This window comes from Perca fluviatilis, chromosome 2 (genome assembly GCF_010015445.1).
Source record: "Perca fluviatilis chromosome 2, GENO_Pfluv_1.0, whole genome shotgun sequence".
Lineage (NCBI taxonomy): Eukaryota > Metazoa > Chordata > Actinopteri > Perciformes > Percidae > Perca > Perca fluviatilis.
The window spans coordinates 18372019-18398625 of NC_053113.1; the positions used below are offsets into that span (position 1 = coordinate 18372019).

The 26607-nt window shown below is 40.0% G+C and overlaps 1 protein-coding gene across 1 annotated transcript; it reads left to right on the plus strand.

Moving 5' to 3' along the window:
- The first annotated feature begins 961 nt into the window (after positions 1-961).
- farsb (phenylalanyl-tRNA synthetase subunit beta) lies at positions 962-25927 on the plus strand. Its single transcript, XM_039826104.1, has 18 exons — positions 962-1088; positions 1579-1634; positions 1892-2046; positions 2705-2777; positions 2926-3041; positions 7638-7788; positions 8040-8148; positions 8366-8436; positions 8543-8604; positions 9540-9591; positions 9708-9769; positions 11142-11349; positions 11457-11537; positions 11883-11975; positions 12821-12938; positions 13918-14070; positions 24362-24509; positions 24940-25927. Exons 1-18 carry the CDS (start codon positions 1031-1033, stop codon positions 25706-25708), a joined length of 2535 nt encoding a protein of 844 aa, XP_039682038.1. The 5' UTR covers positions 962-1030; the 3' UTR covers positions 25709-25927.
- The last annotated feature ends 680 nt before the right edge of the window (positions 25928-26607 follow it).

A 26607-nucleotide genomic window follows, 5' to 3' on the forward strand; every position in this document is an offset into this window, starting at 1 on the left:
AACATCTGTTTTTTTTAACTGTCCTTGAGATTTCTTTTTTATTAGGCTGCCTTCTATTTTGCTAACAATACAAATATTTGATGTGAGATTGTTCTTTCAACTGCTCTTTTAATGAAATAAATCCTTTCATCTGTAATGCCATTTGTCATTATGCATATATAATCTATTACATGCTGTGCCACAATCTGTTCTCATAGTTTTCATTGCTATTGTGAATTATTTCCTTGATACTGTCTGCATCATTATTTCAGGTGCATTTCGTGCATGTACCTTCTGATTCTTTGCTGTCATAGAATTCTGTGTCCATCTTCAGCTCTCAATTGTTGTCTAAAATCCTTGAAAACGTGGTCTCTGCAGCATTTAGACATGCTGGATAGCAATATATTTTTGATTTCCAATCTGGCCTTCACCAGAAACATTCCACTTAGATTGCTCTGCTCAGATTCACATATATTTGAATGCATCTTGATTCTAATGAGCTGTATGTGATATCACTGATATTTTTTCTGGTGTTTCATTAATACAAATTTTCTTAAACAACAGTTGCATTTAACTAAAATCATCAATAATCAATCATTCTGAAGTGGCAGGCGGCCAATGCTGTTATACAGTAGCCTAATACAGTAGCCTACGTCAATCATGACAATTGAATGGGATTGTTTGATGTGATATTGGTATTTGTAGTTATGCCACCTGTATGTAGCTATGTTTTGAACTTTCAAGACATTGTGCTGCATGTTGTTTGTCTCTTCTGTTTTCATTATCATGCTCTAATGTTTTTATTAGAGCACTTTGTTTAAAAAAAATAGTAAAACAATAGTTACACTATTTGTGTTCTCATTAAAATAATCAATATTATTTATGAAAACAATAAAGTAGCTTCAATAGTATGGAAGCCCACTTATTGTTTTCATATTGTATCCACAAATTATTTGATACTAATTAATTGGATTTCACTCAGGCACCGCACCAGACAGCTACAGCCTGGTGGGGTCCTTTTCCACTGGGCTGAGGAGGATTAGCAGTCAACATGCCGACTGTCGGAGTGAAAAGGGATCTTCTCTTTAAAGCTTTGGGCAAAACATACAGTAAGTCATGTTTACTACATATTCAAGTAATTGACAAATTGTCTGCTTGGTTATCAAATGTCCCTTTGGCTCTAGAAGACCGAGGAAGTCAAAGTACTGCCTGAAATAATTAGCCTGATGGTTAGCAAAGCAGCAGCAGCAGCAGCAGCAGCAGCTGCTCACGAGCAACTTACTTTACCTGTCTTTATTAAAACCGTCTTAAATGAGATTTTATTTTATTTTAATATTTTTTAAAGGAAATTCGTGCTTAATATACATTGTATTTGTGATAATAAGAAAGTAGTCTTAGTTAGTGTGCTGGCATCTCTGTGCCAAAGAGATTGCATCATCCCCCGGCCTCTGTCATCTAAATCTGAGCAGGCTGCTGTTAAGGACCTTTTATATACAGTCTGCTCTATGTTAAGGACCAGCAATGGGAAGTTAGACGCCAGTGAGTACTTATCGCTTTGTAAAGCTGTTTTTAGTAATGACTGTTTGTTTCTTGTTTTAGCTGATGAGGAGTTTGACGAGCTGTGCTTTGAATTTGGGCTGGAGCTGGATGAAATTGTGAGTAAACTACGTTAAAGAATATCAAACCACAGTGTATCCTAATCCTTTTTCACAATCACAATAGACCCTTCTCATGGTGTACAGTTTTACTTGTCCTAGCAATAAAAATAAATAAAAGAATTGACAAACTGTCATACCTGTGTTTGACAAGTCTAAATGTCCAATGTGAGAAAGGTCGGCTTACTACATTTGTGTCAAAAAGATCCACTGAGCTATGACATGTACCGGTGAACTTGGTTCTGACCCCATTCCAGACCTCAGAGAGGGAGATAATCAGCCGAGAGCAGGGTGACTCCAAGGCATCAGGAGCATCTGACGTCATTCTGTACAAGATTGATGTTCCAGCTAACCGCTATGACCTGCTGTGTCTGGAGGGGCTGGTCCGTGGACTGCAGGTCTTCAAGAATAAGTGAGTGGTGTCCTGTAATGCTAGAATTGGTGTACTGCTGTGGTTGCTACAATCTAAGTGAAGGGTGAGTGTGATTGCATGCCAAGGTTGACCAACCTACAGCATACTTCAGCGCTCCAGCGTTTCCAAAGTAAGGAGGATGGATATGTTAAGGACTAAAATGTATGACTTATGTTTTGTTCAGGGCTGCACGATATGAGGAAAATATCTAATTGCGATTATTTTGACAGATATTGTGACTGCAATATGATTCCCCATATTGGAGGGAATGATCATTTTTGTATCATTATTCTCATTGAAAAATATAAAAATTAAAATGATTATAGTGGGATTTTTACGAGGACTTAGTCTGTTGGATCCAATTTGTAGGCTGGGACGTCTCTGCAGCATCACAATACTTAATTCAGAATGGTGTGACACATATTTTGCCTTTAACAAATATTACGTCGTCCACCCTGCGATTTGGATATTGCACTAGTCCATGTTGCGATTTTGATAAAATTGCAATCAATTGTGCAGCCCTAGTTTTGATAGTACTAAAACATGTGTTTTTGGTTGTATGAGGCATGCTTGAATACAAGGCGCTTCTCCATTGTGGTTGTAGTGCACGCAGACGTCCGGCTTTACTGTTGCTACAAATATTGTAATTGTCTTGCAGGTTGGAGGCCCCTCGCTACAGACGTGTTAGCCCAGTCAGCGGGGAGCCTCAGAAGCTGTTTATTACTAAGGAGGTGGGTGGTAACAATCAGAATTTTTAAATGGCAAACAAGCAGTTTGTGGCCTGAATCTGCCATTAGTTTGGTTTATAAATCAAATCAATGTGTGTATTACCATGGTAACCGTGGTTTGTTAACTTACTAATATATTTGTTCCGTGCAGACGGCGGCAGTGCGACCCCATGCTGTGGCAGCAGTGTTGAGGAACATCACTTTTACACAGGAGCGCTATGACAGCTTCATCGAGCTGCAGGACAAACTCCACCAAAACATCTGCAGGTCAGATTAGCTGTTACACAAAGTACAACTGCATACCTGCAATACCTGTCGCCTTCTGCTAAGTGATGCCATTTAAAAGTAACTGCAGGAAATCTGGTCACTACCACTGTGTGTATAGTCTTTATAGTCCCTTTTTAAGTTACACCTGCCTTGTATAACCTGACCAACCTCAATTGTTTTCAGCGCTTTGTTATGAAGATGCTTTGAACAATTCAGTGGAAGCACCATACAGATGCTACAATGTCCTGTTTTTCCCTTTGTTTTTTTTTTGGCCACAAATTCATGTTTTGTTTTTTAAATGTTGCATGGGTGGCAGCGTCTGGCCAGGAGTTATCAACAAAAAGTGTTGGCAGAGAAACAGCAAAAGATTAAAAGGACTGAAGAATGCAAAATTAAAAAATAAATTGTATGACCGGGAAAGGAGGAAGAGCCTTGTTAACATCAGTGAGGCTTTTCAGCGCTGCAGAAACCTCCGTGATTTCAAAGAAATTAAAACTGATAAGGTCTTTTGTCGTTTTGGACAAGTGAGTAATAACTTTAGCTCCACTGTTTCACTGTTAGCTGTTTTCAATAGGTCAGTTTAACCTCGTCGTTTGCTATTGTTTGTGATGGCTGCTCCCAGCTGTCTGGCTTTACAGCAGTAGCGACAGTTTGCTAATCCACAACCTAACGTAAGCTAACATCGATTCTGCCATATTTCATTTAGTCAGCAGAGACACTAATAGAAGTGGTCGCAATGGCAGTGCGCTTCCATAATTCTGGGGGGGGCGGAGATTCTGAAGGGAGGGTTGTATTATTTTGGCAGTTGAGTTCAAACACCAACAATCTTCACACAGCATCGCTTACTGCACCTTTTAAATGGTCTTTTTCGTCAGACCACAAGTCAAGAACACAAAGATATTCAGTTTACAATGATGTAAGACAAGAATGTATTGATTATCAAAATAGTTGCAGACTAGTTTTCTGTCGATTTACGGTTACACTTTACTTGAAGGTATCTACCTAAGAGTGACATGACTGTCATGAACGTGTCATAAACATTATAAACCAGTCATAAACATTTATAACATAACGCTTCTTTTAGTAAGTATCATTTGGTTTTTGTCATGAGAAGTTATGGTTAGGGTTAGAGTTAGGGTTCATGTATCATGACTGTCATGACAGTGTCATGTGTTCATGACAGTGTCATGTCACTCTTATGTAGATACCTTCAAGTAAAGTGTTACCCGATTCACTAACTGTAATCATTTCAGCTCTACAATAACTTGTACTTATTAGCATCTGTTTTGTTCATTTCCTTTTCCAAGAATTAACCCTCATGCCCTCCTTAAAAAAACTTACTCTCGACACCTTCGAGGCAAAAATGTCCACGCACACAAAAACTGTTATTAAATCATCATATATCAATATTTTTTCTGCTTTTTTTTCATAAATCACTTAAACAACTTCTAACCTAATCAAAACTACCAAACATTCAATCATTTTCAGGATTTTAACCCTTTAAATGCCAGTTTATGTATTTGAAGTATTTCATTTTTTATTACAAAAAACACAAAAAATGATTTTTTTTCCATATAATGAATAATATCTAGATGGGGCTTTGGTGGTGATTAGAGGCTTGGATATGTCAAAGATAAGCAACAAAATTAATTTGATTGCATTAGTATTTTTTACATAGTTCCAGATACTCCCTTTGGACACCTTCGAGGCAAAAATGTACATGTCCAAAAAACTGATATTAAATCATCATATATCAATATTTTTTTCTGCTTTTTTTTCATAAATCACTTAAACAACTTGTAAATTGCTCAAAACTACCAAAAATGTAATAATTTTCTGGATTTTAACCCTTTAAATGCCAGTTTTAAATCTTTGAAGTAACAATTATTTATGAAAAACCCAACAAAACATTAATTATTTTCCATAAAATAAATCATAGGGGAATGGGGCTTTGGTGGGGATTAGAGGCTTGGATATGTCAAAGATAAGCAACAAAACTGATTTGATTGCATTAGTATTTTTTATGTAATTCCAGATTCTCCCTCTGGACACCTTCGAGGCAAAAATGGCCCCATTGACTTCCATTATAACCACATGTTTTGATCTCACTGCCTTTACAGTATAAAACCATGCATTCTGTAATATCAGCATTTCATTTGGAAGAAAACTAGTCATATTTGACATTTTTACAGTATTTCACCAGATTCAACCATTTTGCCCTTGTAGGCCGATGCATGAAATTATAGTTATATTATGGAGCTGTGTGTGTGTGTGTGTGTGTGTGTGTGTATGTGTGTTTGTGTGTGTGTGTGTATATGTGTATGTGTGTGTGTGAGAGTTTGCGTAAACCTGTAAGCAAGCAATGATCACTTTAGGGCTGAAAAAAGGCATCTTTTGAAGGATGCATTTCATGTGTCTTTGAAGACGTGCTTGAATAAAAACATTGTCTCCTGCATGTGCTGTAAACTGGCGCTTATCATTTCAAATGGTTTGTGGGACATGGTGGCCCTGAAGACTGGTCTCCCACTATGGACATCCCACAGGCTCCGGGTGGATTCCCCTTTGGACCGGTACACACCAACCAAGTGTGAAGTCCCATGTATGTTAAAATCTCTTGAGCATCCACATCACTCCATCCTGAGATTGAACACCTCCCGTGTAGGTTTGTCATTTCCTGAATCAGCTGGATCAAGTCAAGAGTGAAGAAAAGGTCGAAAGAGGATGCCACATCATGGATTCTTGATATGGCATATCTCGTGGGCTCTGGCATCATGCCGGTCGGTGCTTGAATGTTGCGCAGCGTCTCAGTATTAGATGGAGACCAGACTTGCCAATTCTTCACTGTCCATTCAATGTTAGGATGGAGAGGACCTTCAGTGTCCTCTCCACTTTCAGAGGAAGGGTTAGAGGCACTCACAGAGTTGGAGGACACCAGTGACCATTTTGTGTCAGACTCCAGAAACTTGTGTCACCTTCAGATGAGTCCTGCAGTTGGCTGGAAGATAAAGGCTCCTTCTCTTTGCTCCAGGTCTTTCTCCTTCTCTAGAGCCAGGTGCATAAACACACTAATAGTTGTTTTTGTTCACAACAAATGCAGGAAACAATGTTTTTAGTCAAGCACGTCTTCAAAGACACATGAAATGCATCCTTCAAAAGAAGCCCTTTTTTCACCCAGATTTACACAAACTCTCTCTCACACACAGACACGCATGCACGCACACACACACACACACACACACACACACACACACACACACACACGGCTCCATAATATAACTGGCAAAAGTAAGGTGCGCTTTTTCACCACTAAAATTATCATTGTTTGTTTACAGATTTACACAAACTCTCTCACACACAGACATGCATACATACATGCATGCACACACACACACGCACGCACCACGCACGCACGCACGCACGCACGCACGCACACACACACACACACAGCTCCATAATATAACTATAATTTCATGCATCGGCCTACAAGGGCAAAATGGTTGAATCTGGTGAAATACTGTAAAAATGTCAAATATGACTAGTTTTCTTCCAAATGAAATGCTGACATTACAGAATGCATGCTTTTATACTGTAAAGGCAGTGAGATCAAAACATGTGGTTATAATGGAAGTCAATGGGGCCATTTTTTGCCTCGAAGGTGTCCAGAGGGAGTATCTGGAATTACATAAAAAATACTAATGCAATCAAATCAGTTTTGTTGCTTATCTTTGACATATCCAAGCCTCTAATCACCACCAAAGCCCCATCTACATATTATTCATTATATGGGAAAAAAATCATTTTTTGTGTTTTTTTTTATAAAAAATGACATCCTTCAAATACATAAACTGGCATTTAAAGGGTTAAAATCCTGAAAATGATTGAATGTTTGGTGGTTTTGATTAGGTAAGAAGTTGTTTAAGTGATTCATGAAAAAAAAGCAGAAAAAAATATTGATATATGATGATTTAATAACAGTTTTTGTGTGCGTGGACATTTTTGCCTCGAAGGTGTCCAGAGGGTACAAAATGAATCATTTAAGTATAAAAGACATGTAAGAGTAAAAAACACTGGATTTAAAAAATTTGACTGAAAAGAAGGATTCCTACAAAATTTCATGCCATAAGAAGTAACAGAAGTAGCAAAAATGATCACGAAATGAAAAAAAAAACTTGAGAAAAATGTACAAAAATGACCGAAGAGGGCATGAGGGTTAAGTAGGGTAATCTGTTACTATTTAAAGGACCGTGCTTGTGTCATTTAATTTGTTTTTTCTCTTGAAAAGAACTTATCCCACTGAAGTATGTTCTGTGTAGTCGAAGCCTGATATTGCTTTTGCCTTCATGCCATTGAAAGCCATTGTTACCTATAAAACTATGGAAAAAACATGAGATAGTTATAGTGGTGCGTTTAGTGACATATTCTTTCATTCATCAGTAAACATGACCATGTAGTGTAGTCTGCTCACTCCTCCAAATGGGGAATGCCACGTCACATCATCCGTTTTCTGCTCACACCATGGCAGAAAACACACCTCTGTTTTCCTTTTTTTTTTATAGTAGTTGGGAAGAAAAAAGACTCATAACTATGTTCATGCAGGAAGAGGAGCCTGGTGGCCATCGGGACCCATGACCTGGACACCATCTCTGGTCCTTTCACATACACAGCCAAGCCTCCTGGAGACATCAGCTTTAAACCCCTCAACCAGACTAAAGAATACACTGCCACCCAGCTCATGAGCCTCTACAAGGTGAACAGATAATTATTTAATTATGTATTTCGTATTTTTTCTTTTATTGTCCATGTTTTTCATGTAGATTTGCTTTTTTATCATCCTGTTTGTGATGTATGTGATTTTTGTGTGTGATGTCTTAAGCTACTGGGACCATGAATTTCCCCTTGGAGATCAATAAAGTATCTATCTTTCTAATTGGCTGGTTATACGAGCAGTTTGTCTTTTTGGGTGCCGCTAACCTGCCGTTGTTCTTCTGACTCATACAGACAGACAGCCACCTGAAGCATTACCTTCACATTATTGAAGACGAGCCTGTGTACCCCATCATCTACGACAGCAATGGCATTGTCCTGTCCATGCCTCCCATCATCAATGGTGAGCACTGTCTCTGTGTTCATGTGTCACGTAAAGTTTATATTATGTGGACTTGCCGACAGTTTTGTTGTCATTACTTAGAATTCCTCATGGGGGCGGCAGAAACCAGACAACCATGAGCTAAAGTTTTAAAAGAAAAAGTAAATGTGAACTTTAGAATTCCACAAGCTTAAAATATATGATCTAGTCTTATAATATTAATCTTTTGTTTTTCCAGGTGACCATTCAAAAATCACCCTAAAGACCAAGAACGTTTTTGTTGAGTGCACAGCTACAGACCTGACCAAGGTACAACTGAGAGGAGAACAAAGAAATCCCATAAACATGTTGTTCTGTCAATGTTATCAAGGAAAACGGACTTCAGCTTGTTCTGTTCTTCTCTTGTTTTCTCCAGGCAAAGATCGTGTTGGACATGATGGTGACCATGTTCAGCGAGTATTGTTCACAGCCTTTCACGTAAGTCACATATCTGGCTCAGATACTAGCTTGTTGATGGACAAGAACAACAGCTTTTTGGAGGTGGTACAAGATAAACTTCCCTGGTTATTGTGAAACACTTGCTTAGAGGCAGAAAAAGGTGATGCTGCTCATTTAAAACATGTTTGCTTCATCTTCCAGATTTAAAGAATTGCTCATTTACAAAAACGTCCTGTTTGCGTTGTCTTGCTGAAAACAGCCCTGCTTTGACCACCTCCTTCAAGTGAATTAGCTACCATGAACATAAAGTAGTGTCCATAATGGATGTGATGGCACTTCTTTGTGCGATATTTCCAAGTGTTACCTTTTTTTCATCTTCAAACGGCATGAAATATGCCCAGCATTACCAACCCTGAATAACAGTAATTACTTAAAGGTCCCATGACATGGTGCTCTTTGGATGCTTTTATATAGACCTTAGTGGTCCCCTAATACTGTATCTGAAGTCTCTTTCCTAAAATTCAGCCTTGGTGCAGAAGCATTGGCCAAATTCTGTGAAAAAACAAAAGAGAAAAAAAAGGTGTTTTTTTTTTTTTTTGACCACCGGGAAAAAAAAAAAGGGACGGGGCCAATCTGAGCTTTCATTTTCTCAAAGGCAGAGCAGGATACCCAGGGCTCGGTTTACACCTATCGCCATTTCTAGCCACTGGGGGACCATAGGCAGGCTGGGGGAATGCATATTAATGTTACAAAAAACCTCATAAAGGGAAATTGTCATGCCATGGGACCTTTTTAAAACCTAAAGTATCTCTTATAGAGGTTTTTCTGTCATATGCCCTATGTTCAAGATACTGATGTTTTCTCTTCATATTACGTGATGTAAATATACCCAATACCATCATAAAAGATAAATAGATGACTAAAGTGTAAGAGGATTACAGTGACAGTGATATTTTCTTCTGTTGCTCTTTCAGGGTAGAGGAGGCTGAGGTGGTGTACCCAGATGGCAAGACCTGCAAATACCCAGTACTGTATTCACTGACAAAAAATTACTGTATTCATATTTTTTATTTATATATGTGACATGAATTTCTTCTTTAGTCTCCTAATTATCTGGTTTTCTTTCCTGGTCTGTACTTTAGGAGTTGGCCTACAGGAAGGAGAAGTTGTCCAGTGAGTTTATCAACCGAAAAGTTGGCATCAAGTGAGTCATTTGGACCTACTCTGTATAATAGTACAAGATCAAAGTAAAATATATGGAAAGTGCCTGCAGGTAAATGTTTGTTAACATCTTGCTTTGTCACAAGTTTTGCATCAACATGCAAATTCACAGACTGACCGGTTTGAGTTGGTACACCTGTACTATCTAACACAATCTGGAACAGCAGCCCTGCAACAAATCCTTTGTAATATGAGGAGGACAGAATATTATAAACACCTTAATATCAGTATCACTACTAACTACAGCCTCATAAATGGCCACATTGTTCATACCTCTCTGAGACAGTGCCAACAAATGTAAACCTCTCAGATTATAGTTTGGGCTGTAGTATTGGATTGCATTATTACATTGGGCCTCATGCAAGAACATTTTCGTATTTTTTATCTTAAACTTCTCTTACTTTTTTCTTAGAGGTTTTCTCATACCCAAGTGTCCCAAGACACTTGTTGATGTAAATCGCTCATTTCAAACTGATGAATGCCACTTGTTGTATGAGGAGATTAGAGAACATGTTCATGAGATATGACCATTTGCACAATTGAGAGAGAAATAGCTATATAAAACTGCCTGTTCCATTCTGTTTGGAGGCAACTTTCATTCACAAAATGTACACCCAAAAGTAAAAAAAAAAAAGATTTTCACACTATAGAGCTTTCAAGTCCTGCTTTCAGAAATCAGCAGAAAAAACCCACAACAGATATAGCAGTGTCAGTTTAGTATTATGGGACCCAAAAAAATATAAAAAAATTCTCGCCAATAACGTGTCATCAGAGCAGCGCTGTACTCTAACAGAAATTAAGAGGGAATGGTTTGACATAAAGTTCAATGCTATAAAACGTTCTGCTAAAGCAAAGCAGTTAACATCTTAGATGGGAGGCGGTTAACTGGTAGTGACAGTCAGGGAGATAAAGGACAACAAAAGATTAGCCTTATACAGGTGATGTTATGCAGTCTGTTAGAGGAGAGGATGTTCCCCCTGACAGCAATCTGCATAAAGACCGTGAGGCAGCTGGCGGAGTGAAAGAATTTTCCTAACTGCTCAACAGTAGCTGTTTCAAAATATGCCAATAAAATAATAAAAAAGAAAATAAAAAATTAAAGGGAAAAACCTCTCAGTAAACTGTCAAGCAGTAATGATGACATTGTAAATAGAATATTAATTTTGCTTCAAAATATTTTAGTTGATTTCTGTAACGGGCTATTTAAACTCCAAACTTTTTATTAAGGCGGACAATCTGTACATGACTCATACAACTGGTCTGCACCAAATTCTCTTGGTGTTCATTATTATTTTGTTAGAAACCTTAAGTCCTACTTTTTAATGAGCAGTGTTTGTTTTGTGTTCTCCTGACAGTGAATCAACTGAGAAAATCGCCGAGCTGCTGACCAAGATGTGTCTGCGCTCCCAGGCTACAGGTGTTGGTGATGAGATCGAGGTTGAGATCCCGCCCACACGGTCAGACGTCATCCACGCCTGTGACATCATGGAGGACGCCGCCATGGCCTACGGATTCAACAACGTCCCCCAGACCACACCGCGCACCTACACCGTAGCCAACCAGGTGCCTGGGTTTACTTCTCTGCATGTTTGATGCCTGTGTGACCAAATATTCTTGTATTTCATCAAACATGCTGAGTGTTCTTATGTATTTACTCTATATGTTCACAGTTTCCACTGAATAAACTGACAGAGCTGTTGAGACAAGACCTGGCAGCTGCTGGATTCACCGAGGCCCTCAACTTTGCCCTAGTAAGAAAAAAACACAAATCACATCTTTTCAGTGAAGAAATAACACAGTCTTCCTCTTATAAATGAAAAGCTGAATTCATAAGCAGCCTCAGGGTTTTGTTGCTACAGCCTTATTTGTTCTGGTATGACCATATGAGCTTATGGTGGCTAATGTTAGCTAATATTTGCAAATTTTGGGTAAATATAGCTGTATAACAACTTTATGAATGTGCTCCACATGTGTGACTGTTATAGTACGGTTAGCTAAACAGTAGCATTTAGCATTATCCCATAACCATCACTTTTAGCCAAAAAGTTACATTGTCTTGCCTCCATAAAGGAATTTGTCCCTCTTACTTCCTATAGTGTTCTGAAGAAGATGTAGCAGACAAGCTTGGAAAAAAGATCTCCGAGACCAGGGCGGTTCATATCTCCAACCCCAAGACAGCTGAGTTCCAGGTCAATAAGAATATAACATGAGATTGTGTAAATAAATCTACAATGCGTTAATACATTGCACCTCTGCAGCATTGTTTGAAAACAAGAACATAGATGCTATTTATAGATTTAGAGTAATCTTCTAGCCTCAAAGGAGCGTTAACCTGAAACTGAAAATTTAATTTTCTACCCATTCATGATTTGGTTAAAAAAAAACAAAAAAAACATTCAGCTAGATCATGTGGGCTCATGTTAATCCGAAAGGCCTTTTATCTGAATTTGTCATGAGACAAGAGAATAAATGGTCATTTAAAGGCCTGTGCTTTTTTGGCTCCAAAATGTATTTGCAGTTGTGCAGAAGAAGATGAGTACAGTTTCACATTTGTGTATTAAATGTTCATATTGCACATACTTGGGTAAAGTTGTAATATATTCTGTGTGCTTCATGGACACTTTAAGGTAGTTCTGTGCCATCTGAAAAATCACCTTGCTAACTAATGTCAGTACAGAAGTGAAACCAATCTTCTGGTCAAAGCACAAACTAGCTTTTTGAAAATTAGTACACAAATTATGTCCAGGGACATAACTTGAGTGTTGCAATATCTTTTTCTGCGAACACATTAAAAAACATGTGACTTTACGTCAAGAAAATGATGCTAATTTGTATCTTAGTTCATTTTTCTTAGTAAAAATCTTATTAAAACTCTATTATATATATCAATTTAATAACATAAACAATGATGCATGAATGTTTTAAAAAGTGAAAACCATAAACTGTGGTGTTCTTTCTCCAGAAGTGGGCACTCTTGTCCTCTCTGAAAGATTGTAGCTATGTATCCAGCGTCACCACTGTTTGTCACCACCAGGTGGCGCGCACCACCTTGTTGCCAGGCCTGCTGAAAACCATAGCGTCCAACAGGAAGATGCCCCTTCCCCTCAAACTGTTTGAGATATCTGATGTGGTGCTGAAGGATGAGACCAAAGGTAGGCGTCTGCATGTGTGACGTGAAGGGGAGAAAATAATTTTGTCTTAGATAACACATACACACTGTACCTAACACACCATTAAAACTGTTGAAACCCTGTTGCTTTCAACAGCTCTGTCTGTTTATTCAGTGGAAGCTGTGAACATATAGAGTAAATACATGAGAATGCACAGCATGTTTGATGAAATACAAGGATATTTGGTTACACACGCATCAAACATGCAGAAGTAAACCTAGGCACTTGGTTGGCTACGGTGTAGGTGCGTGGTGTGATGTGGGGGACGTTGTTAAGTCCGTAGGCCATGGCGGCGTCCTCCATGATGTCACAGGCGTGGATGACGTCTGACCGTGTGGGCGGGATCTCAACCTCGATCTCATCACCAACACCTGTAGCCTGGGAGCTGATAGTTTTGGACAGATGCTGATAGGTGTTTGGTGTTTTAAGCCCCCAACGTCGCCTTCCAGGCAGCGCTGCCTGTATAGCAGTAGGATTAGGCAATGGTTAGGTGCCTTGAAGTCGACGTTGGGGGCTTAAAACACCATTGAGCATGCTGATAATAGTTGGTCAATATGTAGTTTGACAATGATAATAAAAATAACAATATTACTAATAAGTACCCAGTTTATTCTTCACATCTAAAGAGGATGCTAAAAGTCTGTTGGTTACTTACGTGATATGATTTAAATGTATACACTTGTGAGAAACCTGAACAAATTATCTTATTATAATCAATTTGAGTAAAGAGTTTACCATAGATGACCACTTTAGTCTTGATTGACGCTGGCATATATATATATATATATATATATATATATACACACATTAATATATATATACACTGTGTGTATATATATATATATATATATATATATATATACATACACACTGTGTGTATATATATAAAAGAATATTGGCTTGATATATTAGTCATTGGTATAGCCCTTTTCTCAATGCCCCCCCCCATCCCACCAACCAGATGTCGGGGCGAGGAACAGCCGGCGCTTCTGTGCTGTTTACTACAACAAGAGTCCGGGCTTCGAGGTGATCCATGGCCTGCTGGACCGAACCATGGAACTGCTGGAGGTGAAGTCGGCCCGCGGGGATGGCTACCACATCCAGGCTGCAGAGGGTAAGAATCCTTGAAAGCGAGGGGTTTGGAAACCAACAATCAGGTCAATATGAATATACTTAAAGGTCCAATATGTAATATTTGTACTGTAATAAATCCAAAAATGACACCAATGCCTCATCAGATATTAAGGAAACATGTTAAACTGAAATACTATCTTTTCTGACAACAATGCTAATTTCAGTATTTTTCTTTTTGAAATTTACATTCCGTGACGGAATTTATGTTTATGTTTTGGCCTGTGTGTTGTTATCAACGGCCCAGTTTGACAGCCAGGCCGGGTTGCCAGATATACCTGTAAAAACGTAAACCCAGCACGCTACAGCTGTAACGGTAGTACAGCCATGAAAGCAGCAAACAAACGAACAGGATCAACAGAGATAGATTCTACCCGACCTAAAAAAAAGAAAACAGCATTTTTCTAACAGTTGCGTGACCAGAGACGTAACAACCCCCTGGTAAATATTGGAGAGGTATTTGAAAGACGGAGACAGCTTAGAGCCCAAAAGGACGCAGAATTGGCTTATTTCCGTGGCGTGTGGAGAGGACGGTGAGGTTGTTGTGTTTTTAGCGGTTCATACTGTAATTTTAAACCGAAAAAGTGTGTCTGTCAGTTGGTTACAGAGCCCCGAATGAGCACAGGCTTTTATGACTGTCAATATAGCCAGAATCTAACGTTAGCTACGCTGTGCTGTGGAGTAATGTCTGGCTATGTGAGACTAGCATCTAACGTTAGCTACTCTGCTGTGCTGTGAAGTAATGTCTGGCTATGTGAGAAAAGCGTCTAGCAACATTGTTGTGAATGCTGCGGTCTCAGCCTGGCAACCTCCGTGAACTTCGAGTCTGGGCAGGAGGGGGCGGGGGAAACGACTCTCCAGTATTTTGAATTTGTACTGCAGTAGCTATTTTAACCGCTAGCTGCCAGTATTACACACAATATTACATATTGCACCTTTAAGGGATTGCTTTGGTGGTAAATATCTTTTAAAGTGCCCATATTATGAAAAAAACACTTTTTCTGGGATTTGGGGTGTTATTTTGTGTCTCTGGTGCTTCCACACACATACAAACTTTTGAAAAAAATCCATCCATGCTGTTTTGAGTGAGATACGGTTTCTGAATGTGTCCTGACTTCAGTCTCCTGGTGAGCTGTTCAAAATCGGCCCGGATTGTGACATCACAATCCGAAACGAGCTGGCTAACCACAACCGTTAGCTCTTAGCGTTAGCACGCTAACGCTAGCATGCTACCTTGTTCTCAATAGCAAAGCACTGCTACAACACAAACAAGTTCACCATAATCTACAAAAGAACTACTTACATGTGCGCCCTCATTTAGAAGTCTCCCAGCTAATCCTGCCTTGTAACTGACCAAAGTTGGAGAAACAGGCTTTCTTTTACTGTCTCTAGAGTTAGCTAGCTGACATGATCTACATCTGAGCTACTGCGCATGTGCGAGTGCAATCAAAGATGGTACAGAAGAAGAAGATGAAAAGAGGTCTCACTCTGTAGCTAAAACAGAAACCAGGTGAAAAGAGGATCTGCAGAAGTGAGAGAGAGCTGTGCAGTACAACAAAAATATGGTGTTTTTTGAAAATTAAACCATGTAAACCTATTCTGGTACAACCTTAAAATACAGTTATGAACCTGAAAATTAGCATAATATGGGCGCTTTAAAATACAGGGAGGAGAAAATCCCAGGGATTTTAACCGCTGTGATTAAGAACATGTTTAGTTACCTGGCAAGCCGGTGAACAACTAAATCTGGGTCATGTGAGTTATGTAAATCCATTCTATTAGGCATGCACCGAGTATTCGCCCACCGAAAATCTTCGGCCGAAAATGGCCCAAAAGGGCGTTTTCGGCCGAGATACTTTTATCACCGAAACAATACGTCCGAAATGTTGTGATGACGCAAACAGAAACCGCGTCCTGCACGTGTGTCAGTACCTGATCCGTTCCACCTGCAAAGCGTCTCCTAAGCAAAGAGGTTGAGACGGACCACGGAGTGAAAACTATGAAAAGTACGCTCTTAGAGTCTTCACTGAGATCTATTCGGATCCTCTGCACTTCATCGCGACTGTACTTGATCCGCGTTATAAAGACCATTACTTGGATGCGGAAATAAAGCAGGGCGCACGAGAAATGATCCAGGCCGCGATGGATGCGGAGAACCCGCGTGGAGACGGAGCGCGCACGGAGCAGCGCACGGAGCAGCGCACGGAGCAGGAGATCAGAACGCAAAAAAAGACTCGTCTCTCTGCACCAGATGAGGGTCATGCACCCTCGTTGTCTGATATGTTCAGTGAAATCCTGCAAGAAAGTGCCTCAAATAATAATAATAATAACAATAGGTAAGCTATTCTGTTCTTAGGCTACTATATACTGTATGTGACTATCAGATTGTAGCCATATTTCTGCTAGATATTTTTTTTAATTAAACTTTAATATTAATTTATACAATTGCAATGCCTTGATTTTAGTAAAGTTAGTACACAGTCATAGCCATAAATGCAATGGTACTAATAATTGGCATAATTTCTTTCGGTTTTTCGGTCTTGGTTTCCTCTTTTTCGGTTTTCGGTTTTGACCAAGAATTTTCATTTCGGTGCATCCCTACATTCTATGATTAGCAGCGACTGCATTGTTGTTTGTTACCAGGGTGTTGTGTACCCTGTATTTTTGGGGGGGTGCATTTTTAGGTCTTTATTTGTATGTATGGGACAGCTTAAACTTGAAAGGGGAGAGAGAGGGGGAATGACCCGCGGCCGCTGCGTCGAGTAAACCTCTTTATAAGGGTGCCCACACTACCAGGTGAGCTACCCAGGCACGTTTACCCTAGTTTATTGAGTGGGCACAGTTTATATGGCAATGACATGCAATATTTCGCTGTTAGTTTCAATTAGATCTATGGAGGGGATGGACAAAGAATTTAGTATACAAGAGAAAACAATAATATTGATAAAGGTGGCAGAGACATGGGCTAAAAATATCAATGCATGCTTTTATAATCAGATGCTGGGTTTTGATGATATAGTTCTGTTGCACTTAAAAAGGGTGATTAATGCAGCTTTAAACTGCTTAATCACTTTTCTGGTTTCATCTCCTTCATTGTATTGTAACTAGAGCTAGACAGATCAATCTGACAATGTTATTGTATCGCTGTATAGGTCACCTGATAAGTAACAAGAAATTGCAGTACAGGAATGCAAAGCTAGTTTTGAGGTCATTCACATTTGTTGACCAGAGAAAAACACATTACTATCGGACAATATATCTTTAGCTTCCAAATATCAATATCGTATCAGCCTATAAAATCCAGTATCATCCGGGCTATAATTGTTACAGTATTTCAATTATTATTTTTTTCTACTTTTAAATAAATGGTTGGCTGTTTATCTCTTTACACATTTATCTCTCAACATATTTTGATTAGAAAGTTGAATAAATTGAGAATGTAAGTTTGACAATCCAGCATGGTCAATAAGATGTTTACTTTGGTCTGATCTCCCCAGGCAAAGGAGAAATAATTGTCCAAATGTTTGGACATTTTTTTCACTAAACCTGTGGTTACACTTTGATTAAATTAAAATACCACCAGACTTTTTACACAGCATCATAATGAACCAAAAACACTCGGTCAAAGCTCCATGGATGTCTTTAGACAGAATAATTCAAATGAAAATGTTGTGTGCACAGTTATCCTTCTCTTCTCTGGTCTCATCTGACACTGTCTGGCATTATCTGTTTTTCTGTGCAATTGACACAAGCTAAAACTAAACCGATATGACTTATAGTCAAAACTACTGATGCTAACATCAGGTAAATGTCACTTGTGCGTTCCATCTGGTAAAGTGATACTGTGATTGTGATATGAGATTATATATCGTTTATAAAAACGATACTTCACAGTGCATAGCTTACAAGTCATTGAGCCTCCATTTTCCACTGCCTATGGAAGGAACCAACACAACATACTTTTTATGACAAAATGTTGGGTATGACAAAGGTACTTAATGATTAAAAAAAAAAGCTGCTTCATTTCATTTGATTCATTGATCCATTCAAAATAGAAACAACTTTAAAAAGACATACAATAAGAAGCTACAAATGAACATGTGTTAATTTTACATCATGAGCTTTGACAGGCCCATTCTTTATCCCCTCTGAACAACAATTCCCTCATTTCCATTTAATTTATCTTCTCTTCTACCTCCAAAATCCCCAATTGCGTCACCTTACCCTAATACATCAAGATAACGCTGCTCAGTTGATGATGGATACCAAATAGCAGTGATGTACAATGTTCTTCATCGCTTTGCTCAATACAAATTAAAGGTGTCACTCATGGTTTTTGGGTTGTGGGCCAAGAACTAATTTCAGACAACTTCGCTGTGTCTCTAATATGAAATGCATTAGAGTAAGAGTGCAAATTTGTTCTCTCTGAAGTTTCGTCATGAGTGAGATGGCTAGGTCAGTCATGTTGCATCAGCACTCCAAGTCTTTGAGACGTTCGATGAGCTTCATTCTGAAAGGCTGTTTTTCACACTAATGGAGAATAACAATCCTGTAAACTGTAGAGTCCAAGTTGATTTTACATTTACGAGGGGTGCCATGTGACTGGCACAATAATGGTTGAAATAAAGCTGTGTTTAAACGGCTTGGGCAGTTGGGTTTCATCTTTCTGATGCATCCGATCTGTTCCTGCAAGATTAGTAATCGCGTAATGCGTGCATTTTCCCAGAGAGACTCTCATACAACATTTGAGTTTTGTGTCCCTGAGCTCAGTCCTTCCTCTTTCTCTGTCTCACTCCACCCCATCTACCTCTCCACCCACCTCTCCCCTTGGCTTGCATCTCCAAGGTCACACTGCACCATATCTACTCTGTTGGCCCATTCAGACTGCAAATCAATGGTCTCAAGTATCAGCGAATGAGAGCAGTGAGGAGAAGGGAAGGCTGACAGGGGAGCGGATATGAGATGAGACTAGAGAAGAGGGTGGGGGAGGCTTAAGCAAGAAAAGGTATGAAAGCATGTAAAGTCTGCAGTGTGGTAGAGTGCATAGGAGTCACGTCACCCACTGCAGTGCTGAGCAGCAAGGCTGAAACTGGCACATACAACACCCACCCACGGGTGCTTTAGACTGTCCATCTGACACACACACACACACACACACACACACACACACACACACACACACACACACACACACACACACACACACACACACACACACACACACACACACACACACACACACACACACACACAAGCGAGCTAAAATGCTCTCACAGTACTCACTAATGCATAACACACTGGACACTCACTTCCACTCAGTCTATCTTCTCTGCTATTTTTTTCCACACTTGATGCACCATTAGCCCAACTCCCATATGTCAGCGTGTCCTTAACCCCATTACAAGGTCCTGACCCAGTCTAGGAGCTCACCTGTCACAGACACACACCCTCAGGATGTGTCGATCAGCAGGGCAAAACAGCCCTACAGCTAACTCCCCATCACTCACAGCACAGAGAGAGTGAGGGGCTAAGGGAATACATGTCAGCTGAGTTTCCTCCACTCAGCAGAGGGGAAAAAGGATAAAATAGCGAGTCAGGGGATCAGAAGTAGAGGAAGAAACCACTTAAGAGGCAGATGCCCGTGTTTCACTCAACAACTGTGTCCAATGCAAGGTCTTGGCCCATACTCTCTTCATCAGGAAAGAGATCATGTGTCTTTTTCTTTGTTCAGCAATTGACCTCAAGTGTTCAGCTTATATGTATTTTTGAAGGTTAATAGTACTGTTGTTGTTTTGTTTATTTAAATTTGCAATAATAATAATAATAATCTTTTTTTGGTCAGTTGGGCAGCAGAAACAATCTGTGAACACAACATTCACAAGTTGATATGGCATATTTGTTTATTTATACATCCAGCAGTTGCAGAGAAACATCATTCATTTGGAGTCATGTTTCTGTCCACCTCTTTTAGCTCTGTTTTTGGTCTCTACCAACTCCTGGGGAAAATATCTGGCTCATTAGCTGCTAAATGCTCCACCATGTTTACTAGCGTTATAATGGAACCCACGCAACTTCTAGGCGAGACCCGCCTACTACCGTTTGGTGCTGAGCAGGTAGCATACAGCTGATTTTTAGAACTTTTTAGAAAACAGCTGCCTGATGAAAATGACTATAAGAGCAGTAAGAGTGAACCAAAAACAAATGCAAAAAATGCACTGCAAGTTAATTATGTAACTATATAAGTTAATATATATTTATTATGACATTGCAATGCAAGTTAATTGCTAATATATATATTTATTATTGTCAACAAAGTCCACAACCAAAATGAAAATGAACCTACTAACAAGTATTGTCTGTGTATCTATAGACTGATATATCCAATTCCGTGCTGTAGAGCTCAATTGTTTTCCAGAAACTATTAAAAACACATTAGTGAGCCACACTGTTGCACTGGGTGACATGTTCCTTAATTACCATGAACACACACATACACACACACACACACACACACACACACACACTTTGACTCAATGCCACGTACGGCGTACTGCTGCTGTATATACTTAATAGAGCAACAAATGTGTACAGTGCCTAGCCATTTTTTTGTCTTGTTTTAAGAAATGAAACTTCTTGACATGTATGTCTTTAGTAGATGTAAATAGCAGAGAGGTCCCATGGCATGAAAATATCACTTTATGAGGTTTTTTAACATTTAATATGCATTCCCCCAGCCTGCCTATGGTCCCCCAGTGGCTAGAAATGGTGATAGGTGTAAACCGAGCCCTGGGTATCCTGCTCTGCCTTTGAGAAAATGAAAGCTCAGATGGGCCGATCTGGAATCTTGCTCCTTATGAGGTCATAAGGAGCAAGGTTACCTCCCCTTTCTCTGCTTTGCCCGCCCAGAGAATTTGGCCCACCCATGAGAGAGAGACATCATGGCTTTCAAAGGTGGCAGTTGGTCAAGGCCACACCCCCACCCTCCACCTTGCCCCCCCTCTCTCCTCCTCAATAGCTAAAGACACAGAAATGGCACATCCTAAGGAAAGCTCATTGTGGGACTGGCTCTAGTGGCTGTAATTCTGCACCAAGGCTGAATTTCAGGAAAGAGACTTCAGATACAGTATTAGGGGACCACTAAGGTCTATAGAAAAGCATCCAAAGAGCACCATGTCATGGGACCTTTTAAAACGTGACGATATTTCTCATCGAGGTGAAAAGTTGTCATGAGATATCAGTACACAAGTGCAGAATTACGTTGGTATTACCGAGGACCGATTCACGTTCAATCAATCGGTGCCAAATTTCGGTACCTGCGAGCTTCTCTGTCCTCTGCACGCTTCACAGAGAGCTCAGCTCAGCTCTGACACACATGCAGAGCTGCGGTGCAGACGAAAGAGACTACGTCACCTCTGCCGCTTGTTCAAGTCATAGTGTGTCACGGCAATGCCGGTAAAGCGGTCCTAAATGTGGTTACAGAATTCAAAACTTCACGCAGACAGCGTTTGCTGCAATATAATATAATGGTGAGATTGCGGTGCAGTTAACGTTATACTTCCGATTCCGAATGAGACAGGCCAACAGCCCTGGTCACTGACTGACAGGCACAAAAGCATTTTCTATGCCCTGGTGACAGACTGAGATTGGAGGGCAAGGAAACTTTATTTCTATAGTACATTTCAGCAACAAGGCAATTCAAAAAGCTTTACATTAAACATGAAAGAGCAATTAAAAACGGTCTAAAATAGAATAAGACACAAATACAAGAATAAAGGTTCCAGTGCAGTGTAAAAAAATTTATAATTATTTGATTTAATAGGATGTAGGGACGGGTTTGGTAAGGGAGAGGGATGATGTTCTAAATAAATAGGATAAATAGGTTTGCTATTATTTTTTACAACTGAAATTTTCTTTGTTATTACAGAGGGAAATTATCGTAAAAAGGTTTGTGTGCCAGCATTTTGGATTCACGGTGTTTGGATTCATTTGAGTTTGTGGCAAAAAAATTTCCTCGTTTTTCATTTTGTGTCTTTCGATTCCAGTCATATTTTATCATTGAAGTTTTCTTTAAAACAGCGTAAAAATTTTGTCTCGTGAACCCAATATTGTGTCTCGTCTCGTGAGCTGAGTGTCTCGCACACCCCTAGTAAATAGGCTTGGGGCTGAGAGACACAGACACACTGGGGAAGTCGAAAAACATTTAGGGGCGGACGAACACATTGATGGTTTTGGTCTTTTCATGGGATTTGCTGACAGTAACCAAAAATATATAGAATATCGCCAGCCGTGTTCTGTACCTGATCGTCCGAGGGTTCGTGTTATTTTTCCCACTGGAATTTTGATTGGCTGTTTTAGACATGTCACCACATTCTCATATATCTACAATTACTTTGGTGAGCACAATGTTATCATAACCAACAGAAATGATGACCGTCAATTAAAGTCACTGATACTAATAATCAATTTAGGTGTGTTAGCAGGTCCTTCATGCAGAATGAGGCCTTCATTTCACTGCAGGTTTTTGTTGCTTCAGTAAGAACATGTGTGAACTTTCTGTCCAGTTGTCTCAAATAGTCCTATGGCAAAATGTTGGCAACATCAGCCAGTTATATTGGTTATCTGATGCAACCGTCTAATTCTCCTTTCCGCTGAGAGCTTTGCTGAAAGTTGGAGGAGAGTGGGCGGAAAGTGGCCTGGCTCAAGTGTAGGATTCTCATTGACTGATTGGTTATTTAAGATGTACCAGAGCTATTTATATAGTTGCCATGGCATCCTGCTCATGGTACAAGTAGATGACGTGTGAACCGACGCAAGCACATTCCACCGATTTAATACACCTAACAGGCACAGAACAGGCGACCAAAATAAATGATAGAACTTTCAGCTTCAGTTGATATATATATATATATATATATATATATATATATATATATATATATATATATATATATATATATATATATATATATACACACACACATATACACACACACACACATATACACACACACACACACACGTTTGAAAGTACAGTCCATGTGTTTGGTAAGCCTTCATCCATAGTGATGAGTGAATATCTAAGCAGTGGGCTCTGGAACCCATTAGCAAGGCAGCGTGGGAAGAAGCAGTGCACTCTGGGAGAATGCCATGTCTCTGTGTGTGGGGCTGTTGTCATGGCAACCTCTGTATCTTGTTAAATATCTGACAAGTCCGTCTTTCTGTCTGTTTGCATGTTGGTGTGTTTGAACAAAGGGATCCTTTCACATTGACTGTACATACTAACCATCAGATTTTAATCAGAAGGAGAAATGTGTGTATGCAAGTGACCGAGACAGAAAATCTAATTATGATCAAATGGCCTGCAAAGGTAGATGCTTTAGAGTAATGACCTGTGGCATTTTCTACCCTGTTAAAGCTTTGTTTTTCACTTCTTAAAGGTCTTTCCTTTGAAAAAATTATGTTACACAGGAAGTGATGCCTTTTAAGTTTTGTGTTTGTTTGGAATAAATGTAATTAATAAACACAGCTAACCATTGATCACTAATAACCAATGTGGGTGAACAAATGATTATCAAGAGAAAATCAAGGAACAAGAACGCCAGCACGGTACCGCCCACACAGTATGATTGACTCATGATCTCTGTGATATGATGAGCGCTCATTACCAAGGATGTCATCAATACTTAATAGAAAAATGAATGCTTCTGCAAGTGCACATACATTTTATAGTGTGCATGTTTCAACTATATAGTTGCACAAACATGATCCAAGAAGCAGCCAGATCAAACAGATGGCATGTTAGATAGTAACACACTGGTCAAAAATAGTTTGTCAGGAAGAAAACTGAAGGTGATAATTGTTGTTTTAGAAAAGGAAGCTACAAAAGGGTGTAAAGTTCCCTGGCAGTCTGGGCTTTAGTAAGAGAAGAGGTGCCAAGTGGAGGTGTTATAAAATTCACTTCTCACTTAAAGCAACACCATAGATTCTTTTGTACCTTTTTAAAATAATGTTTCCAAAATCGTTTCAATGGTTCATCAACTCGTAACAAGGTGAACGGCACTTCTGCATTCGCTATATCGGCTATAACCGCACTATGCAAGTTTGCCAGATCGGGTAGCGGATCTGTAGATCGAATGAGACAAGAAATTTACGACGGCGGTAATGGACCATTCCGCTTCCAACCCGTAGGGGGACCGAAAAGGAAAAGTGCTTTGGTGTTGCTTTAAAGTAATGATTAATTCCCTATGTTTCTCTGTTTTCTTTTTTTCTCTTAGATTCAACCTTTTTCCCCGGTCGCTGCGCAGAGATCTTTGCCCGTGGAAAGAGCGTAGGGCGTCTCGGGGTCCTCCACCCGGATGTCATCAACCGCTTCGAGCTGACCATGCCCTGCTCGGCCCTGGAGATGGACATCGAGCCCTTCCTGTGATTTCACCTTCCTAAACTCCTACTCAAAAATACAAAGAAGTCAGACCACAACAGAAAGCAATGAGATTCATGGGGAAAATATATGAGGCTTGAAATTTGCGAAAAAAGATGACAAGTGTTTGGCTTTTGTGGTTGAAGTGTGCTGCAGATTATCTATCAGCTGTTGCATTAGGAAACTAAGGGATAAAGAGTATGTGCAGCATCATTATGTGCTGCCATTGTGTTTTATAAATTATAAACAAGGCTGCAGAAGAATGAAAACTTAACGAGACTCTATTGTGTTTTCGCTGTGAATGGTGTGCATCTGTGTGTGGGCTCGTACATGCATGCCTGGTCTTAATTTAGGTTACTTGTGCTTTGGGGTTAGTGCATGGTAATTCAACTCAGTGACTCATTACCTGTTGCTTTGTTGCCTTGGTTCTTCCAGTGGCCACACTGCAGAAACCCCCCTCACACATGACGTCCCCATGCAGGAAGTCATCAAGCACAAGTTCCCCACGCAAGGCGAATCCTCGCAGGCCCCGTCATCCCGTCCAACTTCCACAAAGACCGCGTTTGGCGACGTGAGCACGGCAGCCGGCCTTAAATCTCTCAATGATTTTCTGGCAGACAAAAGCTACATAGAGGGCTTTGCGGCGTCCCAGGCTGACATGGCAATATTTGACGCCATCCCCTCTGCTCCCTGCTCGACCTTCTGCCACCTCATGCGCTGGTATAACCACATGAAGTCTTTTCAGAGGGAAAGAGCCAGCCTCCCGTCAGCTAAGAGTCAGTTTGTCCTCCAAGCTACAGCAAACGACGCCGGCGACGACGACGACATTGACCTATTTGGCTCGGACGACGAGGCCGAGAGCGCCGAGGCGGATAGAATCAAGGAGCAGCGCCTCGCTGAATACGCTGCCAAGAAGTCCAAGAAGCCAGCTCTCGTCGCCAAGTCCTCCATCCTGCTCGACGTCAAACCCTGGGACGACGAGACGAACATGGCCGAGCTGGAGCAGCGCGTCCGCAGCGTCAGCATGGACGGGCTGCTGTGGGGGCAGTCCAAGCTGGTCCCAGTGGGCTACGGCATCAAGAAGCTCCAGATAGGATGCGTGGTGGAGGATGAGAAAGTGGGCACGGATCTGCTTGAGGAAGCCATCACCGCCTTCGAGGATTATGTTCAGTCTGTAGATGTGGCTGCCTTCAATAAGATCTGAATCATACCGGCAGTATGAAATCACCGAAGGTACCATCTCATGTTTTCTGGTGTTTATAGGTGATGTAATATGAAACACAGTTTTCAACCACTATTCCAACGTCCATATAATAAAATAATGAAAGCTCAGGTCCTTCATTTGAAAATACTGTTTATTCTTTGATACAAGTACAACATATTATTGCCTTCAAACATCAAATAAAGCCTTTATAACTTCTGACTTTCTAGCTTTGAATCTTTTTTTTTTTTTAACAGGCACAGGTTCATTGCAGACTTCCACTGTGTATGTTGATGTTCACTGTCAATTCAAGGAGAAATTGTTGCAGCCAGTATGAAACTGAGCTGTGCCAGATAACAAGCTGTCTTGTAAATTAAGTCTGACAGGTGCTCCAGCATTCCTTCAATCTCTACTGTAGCAAAGGGAGGTTAACTCTTTCATTACTACACTGCTCCTGAACATACAATAACCAGGCCCATATGGTGTAGCAGATGGCCTGGGGAGCGGGTGCCGTTGAAATGAATTTGCCAAGTTTCAGTTAAACTGGTTTTGATAGGACTATCCTGACTGAAATGTGAATGTCTGGCTCAGGGTGGGGTAACAGTGAACTTGCGTGTGGACATTTTTTTTGGTATTTGTTGCTTCTGTAATACAGAACACTCCAATAACAGTGATACAGCCTTGATTACACAATTCAAATAATGATCAAACTGGGAGTCATAAAAATGACATTGCTATGTGAGCAAAATATTTATTTGCTTTCAGCTCAGTTACAAGTACACTCTTGTGAATTATTCCCAGCTGAAGCTCATTGTATAACAGTTAACATGTTAAAAGTAATTTGATTAGAGCTGCAAAGATTAATCGATTAGTTGTCTACTCAGTTGTCAATTTTGATAATT

What these genes read in the sequence shown, in the direction of transcription:
- farsb (XM_039826104.1), top strand. Translation starts at nt 1,031, where the DNA reads ATGCCGACTGTCGGAGTGAAAAGGGATCTTCTCTTTAAAGCTTTGGGC. An exon ending in GGCTGGAGCTGGATGAAATT is followed by an intron (nt 1,635 to 1,891) that starts GTGAGTAAACTA and finishes ACCCCATTCCAG; the next exon opens with ACCTCAGAGAGGGAGATAAT. An exon ending in AGCTCATGAGCCTCTACAAG is followed by an intron (nt 7,789 to 8,039) that starts GTGAACAGATAA and finishes TGACTCATACAG; the next exon opens with ACAGACAGCCACCTGAAGCA.